The following is a 24,610-nucleotide window of genomic DNA, read 5'->3' as shown; positions in this document are numbered from 1 at the left end:
AAAGAGCTTTTGGTTCCTTTATGTTCACCACACCAGCTGGAAAAAACCCACAGACCATGGGGTGGATAGAACCAAGAATAACCAGCCCCAAAGTGACAGTCATCAGCAGGACAGCAGCTGCAAGGAGGAGAGGTGCTACTACACCTTTGTGAGCAGCAGCCTGCTCCATGCCTCAGCCAGGGAGCCCAGAGCAGATTCAGGTGATGCTGAACAAAGATGTCTTCAGGAGGGGTGAAGGCATCCTGGTACTGTCATATTTTCTGGAAAAATCCCTTCACCAGGGTTTCTTCTCCTGGGAAGCTGAGAAATCTCAGAGAAAAAGGAAAACAATATTATCTCATTTGCTTCTCCTGTGTTTTGCTGCTTTGGAATGTGGCTGGAGATTGTTTATCCAATATGTGAATGGTTTTTACTCAATGACCAATCCCAGCCAGCTGTGTTGAGGCTCTGGAGAGTCACAAGTTTTTCATTAGTATCTTGTTAAGCCTTCTGTAAGGATCCTGTCCCTATTCTTTAATATAATATAATATAATATAATATAATATAATATAATATAATATAATATAATATAATATAATATAATATAATATAATATAATATAATATAATATAATATAATATAATATAATATAATATATTATTAAACTATACTAAAGAATAGAGACAGGATACATACAGAAAGCTTAACAAGAATGATAATAAAAAACTCGTAACTCTCCAGAGTCCCGACAGAGCTGGCCGTGATTGGCCATTAAGTTAAAACAATTCACATGAAACCAATCAAACATTCACCTGTTGGTAAACCATCTCCAGGCCACATTCCAAAGCAGCAAAACACAGAAGAAGCAATCAGATAATTATTGTTTTCATTTCTCTCTGAGGCTTCTCAACTCCCCAGGAGAAAATCCTGGGCAAAGGGATTTTTCAGAAAATATGACAGTGACAAGAAAGAAGGCAAGAACGTGGTAAAGAGGATGAGAGCAAGGTTCCCATTACAATACAATAAATCTTCTTCTGTGTTGAATATTCTGATTCTCACTAACCAATCTAGTACAAGATACAAATCCTATAGCATTTCCATACAGCCTATAAGAATCATTACATCACCATCCTGTGTTACATTTTAAACCCTAAAAACTCCTCTTTGGGCCCTTCTGCCAAGCTGGCAGGGTCTGCTCTGAGCCTTGGGCCTGTCTGCAAGCAGAGGGTGTTGTTCCATCAAAAGGGGATCACCTTCAGCTGGCCATGCCATTGTTTTCCAGTTGTTCAGTAACTGAGGTATCTCAAAGCTTGCTTTCATTTCAATCTCGCTTCTAGTTTCCATATTCTCAAAATCTTTGGCCAGGCAAAAGAGAATATATAAATATTATATTATATTATTATATTATATTATATTATATTATATTATATTATATTATATTACATTATATTATATTATATTATATTATATTATATTTTTATATATTATATTTTTATATATTATATGTAAATATAATATATATTTATATATTGATATTTATAAGGCTTTCCCGTTTCCTCTTCCCCAACATTTGGATTTGTGTCTGGAATGAGGAGCTGGTCTCCCGAGCCCCTGGCAGGAGCAGCAGGTGGCACCATCTGGGGTGTGAGGTGGCCCCGTGCCAGCAGCACTCGGGGCTGGGTGACTCCGAGCAGGGAGCACAGGCACAGCCTGGAGAGAAGGGAGAGTGAGGGAAGGAGCAAACAGAGGGAGAGCTGCTCTTAAAGAGCCTGGAATTGATGTTTCACTAAGAGCAAGCACAGTTGGGAGCTGTAGGAAATGTTTTTAGTCTGTTTGCTGACATGAAGAAAGGGAAAGGAGAGTTAACCTGAGAGCAATATCAGGGGGGAAAAATAAGAGAAAGAGTCATTCAGGGAAGTTCTTAGCCCCATTGAGTCAGGAAATCCACCAGCAGTGAAAATAGCAGATGTGAACACCAAAATGACAGCAGGGACATCACAGCAGGCAGTTCTCTGCCACGCTTGAAGAAACAAAGATTGCCTCACTTGCTAAGGGAGTCCAGAGTCTGTGAAGTTCAGCACACAGACTTGGATAGGACTGCCTGGCATCTTTGGCACAACACACAGACTTCCCTTGCCTTGTTCTGATACTACAGCACAAAAAGCACTCAGGTGAAAACAGGCCTTTTGCACAGTCTAAAGCATATTTTTCCTTTTCAGGTTAAAATTCCAGTACTATTGGTGGTATTCAGCCAAAGGCTGGACTTGATGAATTTTAAGGACTTTTCCAACTTCAACAATTCTTAAACAAAGGCCAGGTCTGGCCATTCAGAGTACCTTAAATAAAAGTGATAATTTCCTTGTTGTTTTCCTAATGTTTGCTGATACTTGTAAGGTGTAGTAGAGAAATTGTAAGACTTCAAATGTGTATAAGTTTGTAGTACAACATGTTTATTTCTCTTTTCAGTCATTATGGGTTCCTGAAGTCTAAGCCCTTTGTGCTTCAATGAGTTACAGGCAAAATCTGAATAGAGAAGCCAGGAAAGCTGGGTTTGCCTGCTGTTAGTGTGAGGGTATCAATCAGCCTGTGGTGCTCTCCTCTTCAGAAATCAAGGCTTGGAATGGCTTCCCCCCTTTTCTCCTCCCTGATTGCCTCAGGCTCCCATAAGGAAACTGTTCCAGTGTTGGAGGCACATGTGAGGGTCTCAGAGGGAGCTGAGGCAGCCGAGCTGTGCTGCTGAGCTGGGCCCTGGCTCTGCAAGCACGGGACAGCAAAGCCTTCCCTGAGAATTACAGGCAAGCTGGAGGTTTAGGTCAAACACAACAAAGAGATTTGCCTTTCCCCCAAATTAAAATGTGGTGGTTTGGGCTGAATCCAGGGGGAAATGTGACACCAGATGATCAGGAGGGCAGCAGCTAACACTGGTTTAGCCAGCCACCAACTAGAAGCTAGATCAGAGCAGGGTTGATCTGGTTTTGTTGGTCTGGGACAAAGCATGACTGGAAGAGCCTGAATGAGGGATGTGGGACTCCAGGGGCTCTCCAAAATGCAGTTTATTCTATCCAAGAGTTACAGCATCCAGGGTTGTGGGTGACAGAGCTGTGCCCACAGCTGCCAGCTCCAGCTGCAGGCAGCCCTGGACACCCTTTGGTTTAGGTTACAATGCATTTTATACTTTGCTGAGCATCTTAATACAGCAGAACCAATCTATACCTTAACTATTATCTCTAGCCTATCATAACTACTGTAATTACCATATTCATTTTACTGTTCTCCAATCACTAACAGTCAGTACATTACAGTTTAAACTAGAAGTTGTTTTTCAGTTTTCTTGCAGTGGGAAATTCTGAGACCTTTTTTCTACTTGCAACATTTGCTGCCTTGTTTGCCTGTGCTGTCTTTCTGCTTGGTAAAAACATCTTCTTGTTTGGGGTGGGTTTATCCTTTGCTCTAAGCCATAAAAACCCCTTGTAACTAACACACCCTTGGTTATCCAGTGAGATTAGCTCAGCAATTCTTTTCTTCTATATCAAAACTTGCTTCCATCTGTATTCCTTCTTCAGACTCTACATTTAAAAATCTTTCTGCTAAGCACACATGTCTGTGAGACTTTCTTGTCCAACTTTCATCCTTCCCAGCACATGACAGCTGCTTCTGAAGCTCTGTACAATCTGAGCAGTGAGGCTGGGACAGAAGCTCATCCTGGGGCTGTTGGTCAGCCCCAGCTGGGTGCTGGCTGCCCATGTAAAGTTCTGGCAGTGCTGATGCTGCAGCAGGACCCTTTTATGTCAGCTACAGCTTTTTAGGGTGTTGATTTTCATTTGCCCCTTTCTTCTGGAGTCCCAGTGAACCTGCCCTGTGAGCCACAAGCAGCTCCTATCCCAGCCCAGTCCCTGCTCAGCTCCTGTTCTGACCCCTCTCTCACTGCCATCCTCAGCCATTTCTGCCATCCCTTGCATCTCCTGGGTTCTAACTGGCTGCCCATTACTTATCAAACATATTAATTACAGAGAGCATTGCTTTTATCTCTGCAGTCCCAGAGAGCTTTGGGGATTCGTGGTTGGAGAATGCAGTGGGAGGGTGCAGAGCCAAGGACCATTACACCCCTCTGATTTCTAATGGAAAAAACATTCAAGCTTCATCCATGGGCAGCAACAACAGAAATCCATGGGGTTTGTTTCAAGTGGAACCCTCCCTGCAGGTGCTGCATCCCTCTGGAGCAGCTGGACTGGGATGCAATGGGAAAAAGGTGTCTGCTGGCACTTCCAGAGCAGGGGAAAGCTGTGCTCTCCAGGCCAAACCTGGATGCTGCTCTTCTTCAAAAAGGTATTTATCAAAAAGTCTGTGTTCTCCATGCCAAACCTGACTGCTCTTCTTCTCTAAATAGGGATTTATGAAAACTTCATTCCGTTCTCTCAGAAACACACACTAAAGAAAAGGAAGCATAGCTGAGTGATGGGAGAAAAAGAATAAGAAATCAGAATTAATCTCTCCCTCTCCTTTACATCAGGGTCTCCAGGACCTCTCCAGTGAAAAGCACCTCTTTGGTTTCCCTGTGCTGGGAAGAAAGCCATGCTTTGCTGGTATCAGCCATCTAATTAGGAAAGGGATTGTGTGAGTGAGCAGGTAGCTCAGGAGCAGATCTTTTGTGAGCAGAGCTAATTTCATTTGTGCAAAGAGAAATGTGGGGCTTAGGCTGAATTATCAAATGAATTATACCAACAGATCATTTGCCTTCTCAGTGATTTAATTATCAAAGATTTTGCAAGTGAAGGGAGGGGGGGAACCAGGTGAGGGACAGAGAATTTCCTGAGGGAAATGTCAGCTTGGCAGCTGCATCCCTCACCTGGCTGTGGCAGGCCAAGGTCATTAAGGGAAGGTGACATGGTGCAATCATTTGTGATGGAATTCTTCTGTACATCTGCTCTCCCTTCAGCTGCAGCTCTTTCCAGCACACAGGCATTTTCCAGTGCAAGGAGCTCACCCTCTCTCTCAGATGAATTATCCCAAGCACCTCAGACACTTCAACATTTCTTGTCAGGCTCATAAAACAAATCTTACCTCAGCTGGTAATGAACCTGATGTGCTGTGACAGCCACAAGCAGGGCAACAAAGAGAATCCTCACATGTCAGCAGATCTGAGCAAGACCTCAATCTCCCAGCACCAGGAAGAACAGGATGTGTCTCTGAAAGTGACAGCCACCATTTCCTCACACAGGAACCTGGGAATGCAGAGGCTGATGTGCCAGGTTCTATGAACACAGGATTCCTTTATTATTCTTTTGTGGACTTTGTCTTGGATTCCTTTGGAAAGAGTAATTCTTTTGTGGACCTTGTCTTACCATCAGGTCTGATGTTGTGCTTTCCTGGGACAAAGAGCAGGAGAGAATTCCAGATTGTTTTATTTTCTTTTAAAAAGTGTTTTCCTGCCTACAGGAAACATTTGATGGGAGAAGGCAGCTTCTATACCACAGGTCATGCACTGCAAAGTGTCTGTGTATTTTACACAACATGAAGGTACCTTGTGGATTTATGGGCACTGAAAATTAAATATTTCAAAATGTGAAAGGGCAAGAGGCATTTTATGAGTAGAAAAAATAGTGGTACAAATCTTCCTTCTTCTTGAAAGGAGATCAGCTGGTTCAGGAAGATTCAGAGATTTAAACTCCCTTCAGAGGACTTATATTTAAATCAGCAGAGTTGATTACACTGCAGGGTGCTGTAAAGTTCTTCTGCAGGGCCTGGACTTTACTGATCCCCAGTGGAATTTAAGCTGCACTCTCACAGTTATCTGTAAGATTAATTCAACTGTTTGCATTAAACCAGGCAGGGCACTCCTGCAGTCTGCTGGGGTCCACACATGGAAATTTCTACAGAAATTTCTACAGAAATCTCATAGCTGATGGTTCTGAGTCTGCTCCAAGCTCATGGCCATGGAGATTTCCTCTATTCTCTTACATTCTGGTCCCATTTTAATGCACATGTTTATTCCCAGGATAATCTTTGCAGGACTGGCCTCTGCTGGGAGCCCCAGACCATCACACACAGGTTCTACTTGCTCCTGGTGCAGCTTAAGAAAAACACTTAAAGTGCAGTCCAGCACATTATTCCTGCACTTTCTCCTCTTTTTCTTTGTTATTTTGGGCCTGTCATCAGAAGCAGAGCTGAAGCAGGAAGAAATGTTGATAATAAATTGTATGCAGGAGCAGATAATGTGCCTTGTCCTCCCTGTAGCACAGGACTAAAATCCTTGGGAATGGGGACAGGGATTTTGCTGGGTAAAACAGAAAGCTCCTCTCCCTTCCAGAAGTGGAAATAGAGAATTTGAAATCTTTACAGAGAACAGTACTAGCACTGAATAGACACTGACACAAACCTGACACTCCCTAAAGCCATTGGCAGTTGAATGCCTCTACAATTCCAGGGGGAGTCAGGTGTGCAGAGCTGAGCTGGGATGTTTTAAATGTCCCTTAATCTGGGCACATGGAACTGCTGCTTAAATACCACAGGGATATAGGAATGTTGTTGTGTCAAAAAGTTTTTAATCTATCTCTATGTTCAAATCATATATAGCCAGAAATTTGAGGCTCACCTAGGAAAACACTTCACCAAAGTTAAGATAGAAAATTAGAACCAAATTTAAAAATTATTGGCATAACTACAAATTGTCGACAAGGGTGAGACTTTTTCAGTTCATGTTCCTTTCTCCTCCTTCTTTTTAGATGTATAGAAAGGGTGAGATATAGGAATGTGCTCCCTGTTAATGGAGTGACAAAACTCTCCTTTGTCCCCTCAAAAAGGAAAGAAGCCCAGAAGTTTCTCTCCTCAATTAGGTGAAAAAGCCACCTCATAGCACCTGGGGGACTTCACCTCAAACTTAAGGATGGCCAATTGGACAGGAGCCAGAAAGTCCCACCTGAGCAATTTACCAGAAAAAGAAGAGAACAAAGGAACTAATCCTTTTGTGGGGTGTTTTACCAGGAGCAAGAACCTCTTGCACCTGGCTCGGTTTTTCTGTTTGTTATTTTGCCTTTTATTAAATCTTTTTGTTTCCAACACTACCACAGAAGCCATCCTGCTGATTTAATGCTTCCAAAGGTAGCTGAGCTATCTTGGGTGTGTTATAGACCTCTGAGAGCTCATGAGACCTGGCTCAAGGAGGCTGCTATTACTGAGGGACAAAAGCCATCTTCAGCACAGCCTGGCATCCACACCCTGCCTCTTCCCAGTGTCCTCCCTGCAGCCAGGGACTCCCAGCTGCTGCCCAAAGAGGAGGAGGACAAAAGCTCCTCTGTCCTCATTGAGCATCACCTGATTCCAGCACGAGATCCACGTGGCAGCGTGGTCAGAGTTTGGAGCTGATGCCCAGGCACTGGAAAAGTTTTAGAAGTTTAGAAATGTTCTGGGGTTTTAGAAGCTGGGACTTGCTGCAAAGTCAGTCTGGAGCATGGATGTGAAAAATGACAATCACTTGGGGTTTTTTTTAATTTTAAAAGTTTAATGGTTATAAAAATAGTAATACAATTAGAGTAATAATAATTTGGGCAATTTGAATTAGGATAATATGAGACAATAGAAACAAAGAGTTACAGACAGGCCGGGTACCTTTTTCTGGGCAGCACGAGGCCGAAAAAGGACCCACGTTAACAGAGGATTAACCCTTAAAAGCAACAGCCTGTTGCATATTCATACATCTTATCCATGATGCATAAATTCCATTCAAACACAGGATTCTGTCTGGGCAGTGTCAACTTTTTCCTCTGAATCCTAACAGCGCCTTCAAGGCAGGAAGAAGTTCCTTTCTTCTGATAATGGAGCAATAAATTCTTTTTCTCTGAAAGATTCAGGTGTCCTGTGGCTGCTATCCCAGTGCAAATCCTTTCTTTAAAAAAGTATCCTACACAGCATAGTTTCTATTTTAACAATTTTTAAAACCTAAAACTATATTTAACACACTACTGAAGAGAATTAATACAGCATAACTTTCTAACACAACACATATAATATTCATTTGAATATTTGTGAAAAGCCAATCATAAAATACACATTTTTCACAATGGATAAACCTGCATCCAGTGAGAACTCAGAGAGGTTGTGTAGAGCAAGGCAGAGGAAAAGAACCATGTGGTGAATCTTTCTGGGTGAAGATCTTTCTCCAAATTGAAAACATATCTTCAGCTATGAAAAGTGAGGCAATAGAGCAACATTTGTTGTTAATAGGCAGGCTAAAAATAAAAAGAGAGATCAGTCTTCTGTTCAAAAGGAAGGGTTGTTCAATAAGCTTTTTGTCCAGTGTTTTCACAGAACAGTTTCTTCCCAGACAGCTTGATCCTGGAGACAGAAGGGAAATGTATTTTGTGGCACATAGGCTGGAAGGGGGACCAAAACTGGCTGTTAATAACCAGGCTCATCAGTTAAGCAGAATCACACAGGGATGCTTATTCTTTTCTTCACCAAAAAAATGAACAATAATTAGGTGGAACTGCCCAGTGAGCTTGTTCTGCTACTGACCCAGAGGCTGGGGAACAGGGAACTTGGGGCTGCTATTAGACAAACAAAGGCATCAAATGGAAACATCCCCCCATTTAGATTTACTAGAAATATGTAGGAATTGCTGCCACAGCTCAGACTGAGGGGCTCTCTGGAGTGGAAACACCCTGTCTCCACTCTCTCATGAAAACAGCACAAGTTAGAAACTGTTGTATAAAGATGCCCCATGTGAAACAAAATGGGAACTGTGCAGTTGTTGCTCACATCTTCATCCTGCCTGCTCTCCCCTTCAGCACTCCCCAGGCACCAACTGTGTGGAAGAGGTTTTACAGTGACTTCTGTGAGCCAGAGAGGAGCTTGATAAGAGGATCCATGTTTGATGAGAGGATCCATGTTTGATAAGAGGATCCATGTTCACCCCTGAAAGAATTTTCTACCAAGGTTGTTGATGTAGAAACCAAGAAAGAAAGAAGAATAAATAAGAGAAACCTGCAACTTGCCTATTCCAATGAGCACTTTGTTTGTCTCTGGTGACCAATGAGTAAAATGTAAAGTTATGAGTTTTGTAAGAGTGTATAAAAAGCATGCAGGCTATAATAAAACAGGGTTTGAAGCCTTTTGAAAATGGAGCGTTGCTTTGTATTGTGACTGTCCCACCTATGACACAACTGGGCTCCCCATGAATCAGAGAGGATTTCAGGATTGATTTATGTGATTTAACTCTCTGCTCATTGCCTCAGTGCAGCAGAATAAAGGGGGATAACATTGCACAGGGCAACCCATGGGCTCTGTGTCAGGAAATGGCAGATGCTGAGGTACAAATGCTTTGGGGTGGAAGCCAAGGGAGTCATGGCAAGAGAGAGGTCCCTGCTGTTGAGAAGGAATTAAGGAGAAACACCTGAATGGCTTTTGTATCACTTGTAAGATTTTAATTTTTTTAGCTTAAACTACAATAGTTCTTTCAGAACAACTGTCAGCAGCTCAGGATTGCTGTGCTGTGCTGTCCTGTACAGAACAGATACATCCAAACAGAGGATTTCCTCAAAAATGCAGTGGAAATGGGTGGCAGAGCAGAGATGGCAGTGTTTGTATCTATCACTGTTTTTCACTCTTCTGCTGTGAAGATTTCAACCATGTTTCCTCCAGACAGGTTTAGAAAGAGTTCAGCCAGCCTGCTTGGAAATGCTGATATCTGAAATGTTAAAGTGTGTGGGTGGGCAGAGCTCTCTCAGCTGCATATTCTGTAAATGAGAATTGAGAAAAGACACCTTCTTCCCTAAGACTGGAATTAAAACAAACAAACCAAGGAAATAAAAATTGGTGTAATGGGGTCATCACAAAATTGTTTTCCTTTCAGTGTAAATGGTCATGATTATTATTTAATGATGGTAATTGGAGAGCTGGTCCCCCCTCAGTATAGGCAGGAGCCCATCTGTTAACTGTGAATCATGCAAATAATGTGGCACCAACCCTTCAGAGAAGGCTTTAACTGTTTTGCAGCTCACATTCCCCATGCTCTACCCACCCTGCACTCAGCTTCGTGGCCTGGCTGGGGGGATTTGGTCACAATCCAGGAATTATCTGTTCATATTTTAAAGATTTGCCTCGTGGGTCCCTTGGCAGGAGGGAGTTGGTCAATACCTGGGTTTGTGAGCACTGGGCTCAGACCAAAATGCCATCCTGCTCAACAGGGAGCCCCAGCTTAGGGATGGCTCTGCTCAGGAATTACTGATCAGTGCTGTGATCACAAGGGCTGCCTGGAAAGCTCAGGGGTGCCTTGGTTTTAACACGTGTGACCTTATCTGAGACCCCCCTGACACCCCCTGTGCTGTGAAAAGCACCTCTCAGGGAATCCTGCATTAACCCTACAAGCTGTTCCTGCAGGCAGAAATCTGGGAGAAGCCCCCAGGGGTGCAAGGGCTCTCAGCACACAGCTCTGGTGGGCTGGAGGGGCTCTGTGGTGACAAGGTGTCCTCAGTGCCTCAGTACCAAGGGAAATGCTGTCCTCAGCCAGAGCGTGGAGCTGCCGGGGGAAAATGAGCTGGGAATACAAAATACATTTCCAGGCTCCATCCAGAATGCCCAGAGGAATGCAGAGAGCACTAAACCTGCAGATTTCACACATCTACACACCTCAGGTGTTGGTTTGATGCTGAGGCCCATGCCAGGTGTCTCCTGGGGCACTAACCCTGCCTTGCAGATGGGAAGGAGAAAATTCCATGAGTGACTCAACCAAGCCTGCATTGTCCTCATGGGTGATTTGTCCATCAGACAGGGACACAGCCTCATTTCCTGGAGGCTTTCAGTGGCCACAGCCAGGCCCAGGTGTGGTGTTCACTGTGCAGCCCTGGTGAGCTCTGGGACAAGCTGGGCTGGGAGGGTGAAAAACGAGATCCCATTTATTGTATGTGCTGGGAAATGTCCTGATGAAGGCAGCAATGATGCATCTGACTCCATGTTCCCAGAAGGCCAATTTATTACTTTATTATACAATATTGTATTAAAGAATACTCTACTAGAGAATACAGAAAGGACACTTACTGAATGTTAGAAAGATAATAATGAAAACTCCTGACTCTTTCCAGAGCCCCAACACAGCTTGGCCCTGATTGGCCAAAGAATGAAAACAACTCCCAGCAGAATGCAATGGAACAATCACCTGTGGGTAAACAACCTCCAAACACATTCCACATGTGAGCACAACACAGGAGAAGCAAATGAGATAAGAATTGTTTTCCTTTTCTCTGAGGCCTCTCAGTTTCCCAGGACAACAATCCTGGGCCAAGGGATTTTTCCAGAGAATGTGAATGGCACACCCATTCTCAGTGACTGAAGCACAGTGGCTCACTGTTACCTCTCAGGTTGTATTTTAGCAAAACCAAAGGATCAGCACATCTCAAAGTTTCTCCAGACCTGCATGAAGCTCCTGCATCTGGAGTTTGTGCTGAACTCCCTTAAAAATAGGCACTACTGCAAGAACTATCCTACTTCAGGAGAAACAATAATAATAATATTCCAGACTGTAGGCTGGAGAACACAAGATCTGTTTATTTTGCAATAAATTTGTGCCAAGGCCCACGTGATCCATGTGGGATCTTGATGGAGGGTGGCTGACATGAACTTGTGGCTTGGATCCTGCTGGAATCTGCTTCCCAAACACCCCCTGCTCCAAAGGGACCCTGTTCACTGCCAGCTGGCCCTACCTGAGCCAGCCCTCACTGACTTATCCTTCTGCAAATGGGGCTAATGCCATGCTGGGGACATGCAATGCCTTCCCCACAAGCTCACTCACAAAAATGAAGCTCAGGGCTGTTCCAGACAGAATTCGGTGCAGAACAATGCAGCCCTTCACTGACAACTGTAAATCAAATTAGAAACGTTCCTAAAAATTAGCAGCAACATCAGACAACACTGAATTTCTTCAGTCATCTGTGGGAGACTAAGTTTCTATAAATAAACTGAAGCATTGCCATGATGAAGTTCCAAACAAAGCCAAATTGTCAAAACAGCCCCAGAGCCTTTCAAAGCAAGAAAACTCTTTCAGCCCAAACTCATGAGCATTTTCAGACTCAGTGTGCTGGAGAAAAGGAGATTGTGTGGGAATGCATGGAGGGAAAGGGTGCTGCTGGAGCAGGGGGCACATGACCACTGCATTTGTGTAGCCCTTGGAGGGGGGAGGGACCAATAATTTCTCCTTTTTCATGAAAAAGAAAAGAGACAGAGAGAAGTCAGTACATTTGGCTGGGGCCTAAGCAAGGAACAAGCCTGAGGAAAATGTCTTTGCTTTCAGGGTTGCCACCCCTTGCACTGTGTGGTTTCTCCTCAAAGCTGGTGGCAGCTGGACACATTTCACAGGAACCTGAATATTTAATATTTATTTATTTATATTTTAAATTCCCTCCTTTAGAGACCCCTGGTTCAAAGCCTACCAGAACATGTCTTTGTACGTGCTCTACAAGCCTGCTTGTGGTACAGAACAAAACATATTAGAACAAAAACAGATCCCAGTGTGCCAAGACAAACAGCTACCCCTTGCTTCAGCATGTCCCCAGTCACTGCAGCTGCACTGAGAGGAAATTTTAAAGACCCAAATTATGCATTTACTCTGTTCATGGGATCCATGAGTTAGGGTAACACAAGAATGCCTATAGGGACACACAGATTATACTCACTAACAATCATGCAGAGATCTTGTTTGCTTCTTAAACCCAAATTTCACTCTAAGACTGGTGGGGATCGTTATGAGAAAGATGTGTAAAATGACCTGATTAAAAGCTTGAGACACAGGCCAAATGGTGCAAAGGAAAGAGTCCAACAAGCTCCCTGGGGTTTTGTCCCTAAATTCCCAAAGGCTGTTTAAAAATATACATTCCCTGGGGTCATATCTCTGAGTATCTCCAAGGGAGTTTGTGCACCTTTATTCTATGTAACACAAATTTGTCACTGATTGTCCCAAAAATTTACATACTTCTCAACAATTTGGGAACTCAGCAATCATTCAGTCAAGTATTCATCAGCCTCAGCTGGTATAAATTGTGGCAGTATTTAAAATTCATCTGTCATTATTATACCCTGCTACAAAACAAACAAGAAATCCAAGTGCACCCACCCAGCAAGCAGCAGCTTGGTCCTACAAAAGGGAGAGATAATTTACTGCAAAATCAACAAAGGGGGGGAAAAAAAGCTGAGCAGAGAAGCTGGATGGCATGGACAGGGAGAGAGCCTTTCATTTCAGCACTGCTCATTAGCATTACAGAGCAAGCAAGGATGCAAGGTTTCAACATATCTGTCTCTTCTGGGTCTCATAAATTCAACCAGCAACATAATTCCTGCTTAAACAGAGCTCTCACTTCTTTCTTCTTAAATACAAGGATGTGTACCAAGGGTTTGGAGGTGGTTTGTTGGTAAAGCAGCAATTGTAGCAATTCCAGGGGAAAAATACACAATCTTCCTTCTGCTTTACCACTGCACTTTCATTCCTATGTGCCTAGCAGGGAATGGTGGCATAGACTGCAATTCTGGGGACAGCACTTGATATTGCAACAAAGGAAATATGAACTAAAATCAGCAGTCAAAGCTGCCTTTTATGTCTTAGTTTACAGAGTTCATCCCTGCACAGAAGCATGGAGGAATTGGGCTTTCTTTTAAGGGACTATGTTTTATTTATCTAAAGAGTGCTGCATTGTAATAATACACTGTGCTTGTGAGCTCCAGAGACTGAAGAGCCTTTGGAGAGATGGATTTATAATGCATCCCAGGAGGATGAAAGAGCTGTGCAGCTCTGGCTTTCATTACCCTTTGGCCCCTCTGCTCAGGCTGTGGCCATGGGGAACCAGAGAGGGAAAGCTATTCTAGGAGACAGTTTGGAGATTAAATGTCTCTATTTTGTCACACAGAAAGCTGCAGAGACAGAGAATTAACAGGTCTTCCCAAAACCCCTGTGCAGGACCTACTTTTCAGAGGGGAAGCTCGTTTCCAGTGCCCAAACACAGGCCATGAACAACAACTGGGAACTTCCACAAGCCCAGAGGTCAGAGTGGGGCTGTGGGTGAGGTTCACCCCATGAAGGTGTCTCCAGCCCTTGCTGGGGCACAGGGACATGGGCACATGAATTACAGCTGCCCAAGCTGAGTGCTTAGAGCTGCAAACTGCATCTCCTGTGCTGGGGACACCTTGGGGACAGCTGCAGTGCATCCCAAAGCGGCATCTGTCACAGAACATCCCCGCTCTGTCAGCCTGGGAAGGTGATGAAATGCAGGTTGGGAGGTGTGGCAGTGAGAGGGATCCATGTGTGGCAGTGAGAGGGATCCAGCCCTGGCTCCTCCTGCCTCATTTCTGTGTCTGTACATTTCTCTTTTGTGCTTCACACATTCGTAAACTGGCAAAAATCATTTTTGCCCACAGCACTGCAGGGTTGGGGTTATGCTTATTCTTGCAATTCCAAGCTACTCAGAGGCGGGGGGCAGGACCTGTAAACTCAACATAGCCCTTCCCAAACCACCAACCAGCAGGCACAGGGACAAAAATGCACCCAAAGCTGCACGGCCAAAGAGCAACGCTTGGGGACTGTCCTGAGGGCTGGAAGGTGACCCTTGTCCGTGCTCCAGACAGGATGCATAGGATAGGCTCTCCTCCCCCTGCAGGGTCGAAGAATGTGGAGTTAAGGTTACGGTCTGTGAGGAGTATTGTGATTCCTGTGGCAAGGACTGGAAGGGACAGAAGTAGGAGTCAGGACTGATCAGATTAATGGAGGGGTTAGGAGCCCTCACCAGGAGGCACAAAACAAACAAAAAAACCCCAAACTTTGAACGTCCCAGAAAATGAGAGGAACGGCTAAGCTGCCCTCCAGGGTGATGTCTCACTCCTCAACCAGCGGGCAGCGCAGCCTTGCGAGCACGAAAGGGTTAAAGCGAGAGAGAAAGAGTAAACGGAGAGAGAAAGGGTTAAAGAGAGGGAGAAAGAGTTAAAGCGAGAGAGAAAGAGTTAAACGGAGAGAGAAAGGGTTAGAGAGAGGGAGAAAGGGTTAGAGAGAGGGAGAAAGAGTTAAACGGAGAGAGAAAGGGTTAAACCGAGAGAGAAGGAGTTAAAGCGAGCCTCGCACAAACTTTGCAGCGAGCTGAGCTCAGAGCGTCCCTCCCTTCGCTCGGAGCCGGAGCTCGGCTCATCCCCTCCTGGTGCTGCCGAGGGAAGGAGGGAGGGAGGGAGGCTCTGTTTGCCTCCATCCCACAGCAGCTCAGCCAGAGCAGCTCCTCGGCCCTTGCCCTGCCCCTGCAGAGACCAAGAGGTGCCCTCCTTCATCAGCCGTGCCCTCCTTCATCAGCCGTGCCCTCCTTCATCAGCCGTGCCCATCACCAGCAGTGCCCTCCATCCATCAGCAGAGCCACCCTGCCCTGGTGCCATCCCAGGGTCGGGATTTCAGAGCCACCCCTGCCTCGGAGATCCACAGCAGAGGAGGAAAAGTGCGCTGGGCTGCAGGGCACGGTCGTGGCGCCAGGACAGCAGAGCCTTCTGCACAGATCCCACCGAGGAGATGCTCCCGGGGACACCAGCAGCGAGCTCCTGGTGTGGAGCAGGGACTCTGGAGCCTCGTCCCAGCCCTGCTGCCGGCTCTGAAAGGTAACTGTGCTTTATTCTCCCTGTGCACCAGCACGGCCAGCACCCTCACACGTGTTCAGCATGAGAACAAAATATCTCCTCTGCCTCTAGAAGAGGAGACACAATCACCCCCCTGCCTTTCTTGTCCCCTCCAGACCCTCCCTGGATCTGAGGGAGAAAATGCAAGCCATGGATGGAATTGATAGTTTTGATGGGGTTTTTGGTGTTTATCAGTGCTGATATTTTTCTGTAAAGGTGACCTGGACAGAACACACCTGGTGCTGTGTGTTCAACCCCAAACCATCCTGTACTTGCCAGCCAGTTGGGTGCACTCGAAGAAGCTACACAAGGAATTGTTCCATTTTGTCCCACTTACCTGTTTGTTGGAGAGGCCAAGGGGAGCTCAGGAAAGTTGCCTGCCCTTGCAGAGGTGCTGTGCTGGCAAGTGGTGCTCACACTGAGCACGGGAGTAGAAGGAAGCAGGTGGGCAAGACAAAAACATTTACTGCAGCTGCAGGATCAGTTTGTACTGCCTGTGTGCAGAGTTTGGGGAAAATCTTTCTTTCTGCTCCCCTGTGAGCTCCAAAGGTGCAGAGTAGAGCAATGCAGGCTTCATAAATGCTCCCCAGAGCTGAAGCTCCCCACACCCTGAGAGCTGCAGTGGGAGGCTGCTAATGTCAGTGCCCATGAAGTTTTGGCTGATGAATTTCCTGGCTCAGAGACACACTGTGGGAAAAAACCCTTCTCCTGTTGTGTATGAAGGCTTCTATTTTCATTGCAGATTTTTATTAAATGAAATGTGTTGGGTTTGGGTTTTTTTAATTCCTGATTAAAGAAAGCCACAAACTGATAAAAAAATCCCAAGTGTCTGCTTGGAATCAGTCTGCACCCACGGAGCACCAGTGATTGCTCAGAATTGGAGCATTGTTCAGCCAGAGAATGACTGAATCTTGGAAACTGAGATCACAGGGAATGCTCCTGTGTCCATGAACTTGAGGGCTCCTCGTGGTAACCAGTGAGGTTCTGCCTCCTCTAATATGAGTCATACACAGCTATAGTCTGACCTGCTTTACACACAGAATTATTGTCTACCACTTATTTTCACATCATATTGGTCTCTACAGTCATTCAGCTTCTCTTCCTTAAAGGGAAGTGTACGAAATCTGAATCTAATGGTATCCAAAGAGATGTGCTCAATGGGATAATTGGTAGATTGAAAAGCAAAAAATCTTTGGGGTTGCCTGGAGCTATTGAATTATTTCTGGCTCATTTCTGGAGAAGATGCAGTTAATGTTGCAGCTTTCAATAGTCTGAATAGTTGATTGCTCCTGACAAATCTATAGTTGAGCCTAAAAAACCCCAAACAGTGCCAGCTTCCCATTGCTAATACTTCTTACTATTAATCTGCTCATTTTTTCAATAAATACCCAGCTGAGCTTTACTAATTCAGCATCTTGGTTTGTAGTTAATTATTGAACTTCAGACTAATGTCCTTAGCATTCTGCAGTCTAATTTTATGAAGGATATAAAGCCATTAGGCTGTCTGCTCGTTAAGGAGAGAAACCAGCTCTGGCTTTTTCTCTCAGCAGCAGAGCAGATGGGATGGGCAAAGACATGGCTCTGTGCTTTAACTCACACAAGTGTCAGATTCCAGGCTGCTTGCACTTCATTATCAGCACAGAAATCATATTGTAAGAACAGAATTTAATACAGTTACCTTCACACCCTCTATTTCCCACCTGCTGTGTTACATGAGAATATTCTTCACAGGAGAAGAATTTCCATTTATAGATTCCAAGTGTGAAAATCACGGTTATTGCCCTGTAACTGAGAGCAAAAGGGCCTGGCTGCCCTGCCCAAACCTCTGCATCAGCACCAAGGCCTCTGCCAGAGTAACTGGCTCCAGAGGGGCTGGGCCAGCCCCTGGAAGAACACTGAGCCCAAATGCTTCGGTCCTGAAGAAGGAGCTGGGAGGCAAAGTGTGTCCAAGCCCCCAAGTCCCTTCTCCAAAACTCAGCAAATCAGATATTTCCTCATCCCATGAGCCAAAGCAGGTTTTTCTTGCTTGTAGTGAAAGTTTGAGTCCCTTGAAAGTCAAAATGTTTTGCAGCAATTTGTCATTTAAGTGAAATGTGTCAGAGCTTTTATCATATTGACCTAATGTTTCATTTATTCTGATTATCATAGTATATTACCATGTTAATATTACTCTATTTACATCTCATGTAGGTTTATAGGCAGTGGACATTATAAATCATTGCATCAGTTTGTTCAGTGCTTCCATTTTTGTTTCAGCTAAAACCAAAATTCTGGTCTTATCAGAGCAGAACATTATGCTTTTGAGTGCACCATTTACAGTGAAATTTCAGATTTTTCATTTCTGTTTCCAGCTGGAAGAACTGAAACTGCAAAAATATTAAGATTCCCCCAATTTCTAGTAAGTTGTGCTGCCAGGAGGAGAGGGAAGTGTCCCATCCTGCAGCAGAGTTGCTCCAGGGGGACAGGGAGGGCTCTGGACAGCTGCCAGCTGCACCCAGCATCAGAAAAAGAGGGTGCTGATACACAATAAATGAGACACATGGTGAAAAACACTGATTGGATTCATATCTCCCCTTCCTCTCTGACATCTGATTGCACAGCTTGGGGGGCCTTCTTGTACCCTTAAAATGTGTTACCAGAGAGGACATAACAATTAGATTTGCACTGTGTTTTTCTAAAGTTAAATACTCAGTGCTTCTCCTCATCTCAGAGTGTCTCCCAGGAGCATGACAGGGGTTTTCTTATCTATTTGCTCTAAAGATACCACATCCAGGCTAGGCTATTTTGGTACCTGGTGTCATTTCTCTCTCTCACACTTTTTTCCTTTTAGAAATCTGACTTTTTGACCGTTCCTAATGAGAAACTCAGAACTCCAGACTCCTTAAGCCCCTGAATTAGGAGAGAAGAGATCCTTCCAGACGTTTGGCAAAGCAGAAAACAACCTTCCCCAGCTCACCCAAGGATAAACCACCTGCTGTGGGAGAGAGAAGCTGGCAGAAAGCTGATTGCTCAGTCTGTCTGGAAAAAACAACACTTGCAAAGACCAAAGCTGTGCCAACCTTCGCAGCTCCGCTTGAGAGAGGAACCAAAGCTTTCCACCATCCAAAGGAGGTGACCTAGCAAAAGGAGGCCCAAAGTATTTTTAGGATGAAATAAAAGCCAGGAGGAAGTGCAAAGCAGGAGTGTGATGCTCGTTGTCATTATGACAGCAAGGTGCAAAATGGTCTGCACAGGCCTGTCCCTCCCAGCGTGCTCAGTTGTGTGAGCAGCAGCCTCGACACCGAGGGGATGGAGCAGCTCCTGCTGAAGCCATCCTGCCATCTGTGCTGAGTTTCCTCTCCTGAACCTCCTCTGTGAGTCTGGTGAGGGGAGACAGGAGATCTGAAGGTAAATACAGAAAATGGACCAAAGCTGACAGAGAGCAATGACTGAGATTTACTTCAAGTTCCGCGGAAACCTGACTGGCCGTGTCCACCTTCCAACTCTGGCTACTGAAGTAGACACAACAGCAGACAAATATTCTGGCCTCTATGTGTACGTGGGGCTGTTCCTCACCCTCCTGGCTCTCCTCCTGATCCTGCTCTTCTCCATGCTCCTGCGCCTGAAGCACGTTGTGTCCCCCATCACCTCCCCAGAGAGCACTGAGAACGTGCAGCACTTCACAGACGTGGAGATGCACAGCAGGATCCCCACCACGTAGGGAACCCCAGCAAAGAGGGCTCCGTGCTTGGGAAAGGTGGTTTTTGTGCAGCAAAGGTGGTGGACAGAAGCTCTGGCTGCCTGTTGAGCCCCACAAGTTCTTGCAAAGCCTCAGCAGCATCTGGAGGGTGTTGCTGGCTGTTGGCACCACAGGCAGCATGTCTGCAGCAGCCTCCATAAAATGGACATCACAGAAACCTGCTGCTGCCAGGAAAGGCTCACACCCCTCTAAAAACCTTGCAGAAGATGGGAAAAGCCACATTAATGACAGCCAAAAACCCAGAGAAACATAGCAGAATGTGTCCTGGAGCCTGTGTTTGCTGACCTCTCTCTCTGAACCAACAAAGCTGAAGTGGTGTAAGTGCGAAGAGCCCACAGGGCACACACAGGAATTGTTGGTGGTTTGAAAATTCTCAGGCATTTCTCCCATTCAAGAGGGAAAACATTAAATTGTTCTCTTTCACTTGAATGGTAATTAAACAATGGAGCTTCACAAATATAGAAATGTTTCATCACCTGCTGGAACTATGTATTTCTGACATTAGAACCCATTTAGTGAATAGTTGCACACGAGATATCAAAAAGAGACAGAACTTTAAAGAGGAAAGAGAATAAAGCCAAAATTTAAGCAAGGTTTAAAATAAAAAAATAAAAAATTATTCAGAGATATCAAAAAGAGACAGAACTTTAAAGAGGAAAGAGAATAAAGCCAAAATTTAAGCAAGGTTTAAAATAAAAAGAAGCAGCAGCAGCAGGAAATGAGATTAAAAAACTTATAAGACACTCTACCTCTTCCTTAGTCCTGCTTTATATGAACTGAGCTGAATGCAAACATTTTATGCTCCCATGCTTTTAGGCTCCCCAGTATCACTCAGTAATTAAAATGCAGTGTAAGTTTTGGGAGCCCAATTGACATTGCTCTCCTAACAGACCCCAGTTCATAATAACATGTTCTCTCATATCTGTATTGGGTTTTCTTCCTCAAAAGACAGATGAGTTCTTCCAAAGATTTTTCATTTGTTTTCCTCCAAAGAAAGCTGAGGAGATGCCCAGGCCTGGCACTGCAATAAGGAATAGTGGGAACAGCTTTGGACACAGACTAACAGGGAACATGCAGATGGAAAATAAACTCACTGAGCACTGAAAGATATGATTGGATTCAAATTCCTGATGGAATCTCACAGGGGAAAGAAATGTTTATTTGGATTTATGGAACAACAATCTGACCCAGCCCTATGAGTGACGTACAGAGGTAGCCTTTGCTGCTGTGGATGGAAAAGATGGAACCAAATATGGGAAAGCACTCCTGGGAGAGCCACTGCCTCTCACAGCAAAACCTTCAGTGAATTGTTTCAGCCACATCTCTAAAGGGCAGGTATTTTACACAGCTTATCCACTTTATTACAGTCCAGCTCCAGTTCAGCAATAAAATCCCCTGGATGTTTTCCACACGTACATACACTCTTATTTGCCAATTCTCCTCTCTCCAAGGGCTTGGAAAGTGTGAAGTCCTCACAGAAACCCAGTGCAAAATTAGAGAAGACACTGTCACATGGGCCTGTGATAGTAGCATGAACTTTTTCTTCAAATGCTCTGTGTACAACAGGTTTTTTTGCTTCCCTTTGAAGGTCTGGGTGAGCTGTTTGGACTGGGAATATCTGGACTTTTACAGATGGTTGGGGAGGAAGCAGAATGACAGGTAAAATCCCCCCTGGATACACTGGATCTGTGGGCAGGATTAGTGCAACTTCTCACTGATGTATTGAGTACAAAACCATTTAAACATTGCTTCCTTATGCTGAATAATTCCTTTTTACTTCATTAACCCCTGTGAATCAGAATCCCAGAATGGTTTGGGTTAGAAAGGACCTTAAAGATCACCTTGTTCCACCCCCTGCCATAGGCAGGGACACCTTCCACTATCCCAGGCTGCTCCAAGCCCTGTCCAGCCTTGCTTGGGACAGTGAACCAGAACAGTGATTTTGTGAGGGAACACAGCAAAACATTCACTCTCAGCAGTGTCTCTCCATGCCATGCTTGGCTGTGTTTCCCTGGAAAAATGGCAGGATGCAGGTTATCCTCTATGGGGACAACACCAGGCAGGATCACACAGCATCTGAAGGTTGGCTCCTCGACTCTCAGTACTGCACAAGAGCCAAATTTTTTTGGTGATGATTAGGATATTAATCCAACTAAGACAGATGGCTACTGAGTTAGACAATGACATTTAAAATTAACAAAAATCCATGCTGCTCAAATTGGTTTGGTATGTGTCACTCATTGAGCCATCATGAGGCAGCTCAGCCCAGGCTCAGCATCTGACTTACCCTGGAAAAGTTCTCCATTCAAAAGCTACCACTTACCTGTTCTAACTTACTAAATCAGCAACCAAACCACATTAGCTTCCCAGCACAGCTATCTGCAGAAAAGCCTTGTATCCAAGAGTCTGCAGGACAGGCTCAGCTTTTATTGACAGACTTTTATTGATATACAATATCAGACCTACTGATGGAAAATGACAGTATCAAATTCTGAGTGCTCTGCTCTCAGCCCAAATGGCCCCTGAAGTTCAGGTCAGGATTGAGCTTCTTTCCATCACATTAAGGAATGTTAATTCACAAGAGTCTCACAACACTTTAAAACTTATTCAGTAACTATCCTTTAAATAAATGAGTAATCTCTTTATATATCAAATGGTAAATTTGGGCAGACTGGGTATTTTTATGAAGTACTCTTATGGAAGGCTGCCCTATTTTCTCACAGGAAAATGACAAGTTTTCCTTTCCAAAGCTTGATTTCACATAAAGCCTCTGTCCCACTTGACACATCTACAGTGGCACTCAGGGTGCCTCATTTGTCTGCAAAATGCCAGTATATTTTAAAACTTTTCCCACTGAGAAATAGAAGAATGCCTTTCCTCTCTTTTCATTATCATCTGCAGTGTCCAGACCTGAGAGATGTGTCTGGGAAGTGAGAATGTTTGGATGTGCTGCTCTGTGTTTGGTGAGTGGCCTCTAGTGGAGTTTGGCATTCTTTGGCTTTCAGAAGTGGTTACTGGAACTTTTGCACAGTTTTGGAGCATCTTTTGGAACTTTGGCTGCATCTTGGAACACTGCAGGTCTCACAGCCATACCCTTCCCCTCCTGCAGGCTGTTCCCTTCCCACTTGTCCATGTGCTATAGAAAATGGGATTTTTTTACAAAATATAAAGAGGCACAGTGCTACCAATGCTGAGTCACTGACTACTCTGTACGTTCCCACGTGTGGGTCTGAAGGACCAGCTCCCAAAAAGGCTCAGGAGGTGCCACTATTCCAAACCAAGTGGGCAAGAAAACCCTCTACCAGTCTGTGTGAGTATCACTTGAACCAGCACAGTTTGCCCCCACCTTACTCCCATCAGACACTGGGAATAAATGGAGTATTGAGTAAATTCCTCACCTCCTCCACGCCCTGCCTGCGGGGGAGGACAGCCACCTGTTGTTGTGAGGGAGCAGAAAACACACCCGAGCATCCCTGTCCCTGCTGGGTGGGGCTGTGAGGCCAGAGAGGGCCTCCTCTCACCAAAAAACCACCAATGCTCCCAAATCTCCCAGGGTCCTTAGCCTGGGAGCTGTCAGGGGTACGGTGTGACTCCCCAAACCATACAGGATTAAATATTGAGCAATCTCACCCACGTGGTTTCCATCCACAAGCATGAATTTTCTGTATTAACAGACCCTTAAGGGTGGATATGCAGAATGTGTTCCTTCTCTATGTCAGAATAAACGTAAATATTTTCATACCCTGTTGTATTTGCAGGGTCCCCCGTGGCAGGGAGGAATGATGCATCTGACTCCATGTTCTCAGAAGGCTAATTTATTATTTTATGATACTATATTATATTATATTAAAGAATACTATACTAAAGAGTACAGAAAGGACACTTCCAGAATGCTAAAAAGATTATAATGAAAACTCCTGACTTTGCAGAGTCTTGACACAGCTTGGCCCTGATTGGCCAATGAGTCAAAATAACTCACATGAAACCAATGGAACAACCACCTGTGGGTAAACAATCTCCAAACACATTCCAAAGGAGCAAAAAACAGAAGTAAATGAGATAAGAATTGTTTTCCTTTTTTTCTGAGGTTTCTCAACTTCCCAAGAGAAAAATCCTGGGCAAAGGGATCTTTCCAGAGAATGTGAATCCCACAATACCCTCTCAGAGCTGCAGAGAAAAATTTGATTTTGCAAACAACATAACTCAGCAGAGGATCAACCCTGATCCTTGATCCTTCCCAAAGGACCATTTTAAGATTTTACTTGAAAAAGAAATAAAAAATGTTAAAAATCCAAAAATTATGTGAAGTCACCCATCCATTTAATGGACAACATTAATGGAAACTTAGATGTATGACTTATCCTCCCTAGGAATTGATATTTCCCAACATATCCTTACCCTGCAGCCACTGATGAGGCAACTGCTTAGGAGGGAAGTACAGACAGACAGCTCCAGCTTTAGGGCAGGCTGGAGAGCAGGAGACATGCAGACAACTCCTCTGTGGCAATGCCACAAATCTGCTTTTTCTACAGGTTGGGCAGTAAGGGAAGTGAAATCGTGGATTGGCTCCACTTTTTTCCAAAGAAGAGGCATCTTTGTGTTGTGTCTATAATTCAGCTAAATTCTGGTATGGAAAGAAAGTTTGTTCACAGTCTATCCATGTGCCCTGCAAAAAATGGGCAATGACATTCATGACTACAATTCAGATGCAGATAGATCTGGAAAAGGGAAATCCCAAACAATTGGTGCATGAACTGTAGACTCAAATGTTGACATTTTGGTAGGAAAATAAAGCTGGAGATGGTGAAGTTTGCTTGATCTTTGCAGTGGGCTCAAAAAAAGGCTACACAGAATGTTAAGGAAAAAAGACAAATACTTGTGGATTGGAGAAAGTATTTTCAGTTATGGTTCCTGACACATATTTCACATTTGTTCACAAAAAGGAACTGCATGTTATGCATTCCATCTGCCAAAACCTTACCCCATAAAGCCCTCTCAGATCTCCACCTTCCTCAGGCTTTTCCAGAAGGTTGTGGAGTTCCAGCAAGGGTAAGAGCAGTCTTCAACTCCCTGTGTTTATTCTGGGGGCACAGAAATCAAAATAAAGCCTAAAAAACCCACAATGATCATTTGGTTTCTTGTACACTTGCTCTCCAGAATGTGACATATGAACATTTCCTCCTCAGTCCTTTCATTATGAAGAATAGTTAAATTGTCATCTAAGATGACTGATGTTAAGAGTGAAAAAATAAACTGGATTTGAATTTT

The 24,610-nt window shown here is 44.4% G+C and overlaps 1 protein-coding gene across 1 annotated transcript; it reads left to right on the top strand.

Annotated features, from left to right (window-relative positions):
- The first annotated feature begins 15,098 nt into the window (after positions 1 to 15,098).
- SERTM2 (serine rich and transmembrane domain containing 2) lies at positions 15,099 to 24,610 on the top strand. Its single transcript, XM_077185949.1, has 2 exons — positions 15,099 to 15,585; positions 18,434 to 24,610. The coding sequence occupies exon 2, from the start codon at positions 19,028 to 19,030 to the stop codon at positions 19,301 to 19,303; it is 276 nt and encodes a 91-aa protein (XP_077042064.1). The 5' UTR covers positions 15,099 to 15,585; positions 18,434 to 19,027; the 3' UTR covers positions 19,304 to 24,610.

The sequence above is a fragment of the Agelaius phoeniceus genome, chromosome 14 (assembly GCF_051311805.1).
Source record: "Agelaius phoeniceus isolate bAgePho1 chromosome 14, bAgePho1.hap1, whole genome shotgun sequence".
NCBI lineage: Eukaryota > Metazoa > Chordata > Aves > Passeriformes > Icteridae > Agelaius > Agelaius phoeniceus.
This window is presented reverse-complemented; position numbering and strand designations above follow the sequence as displayed.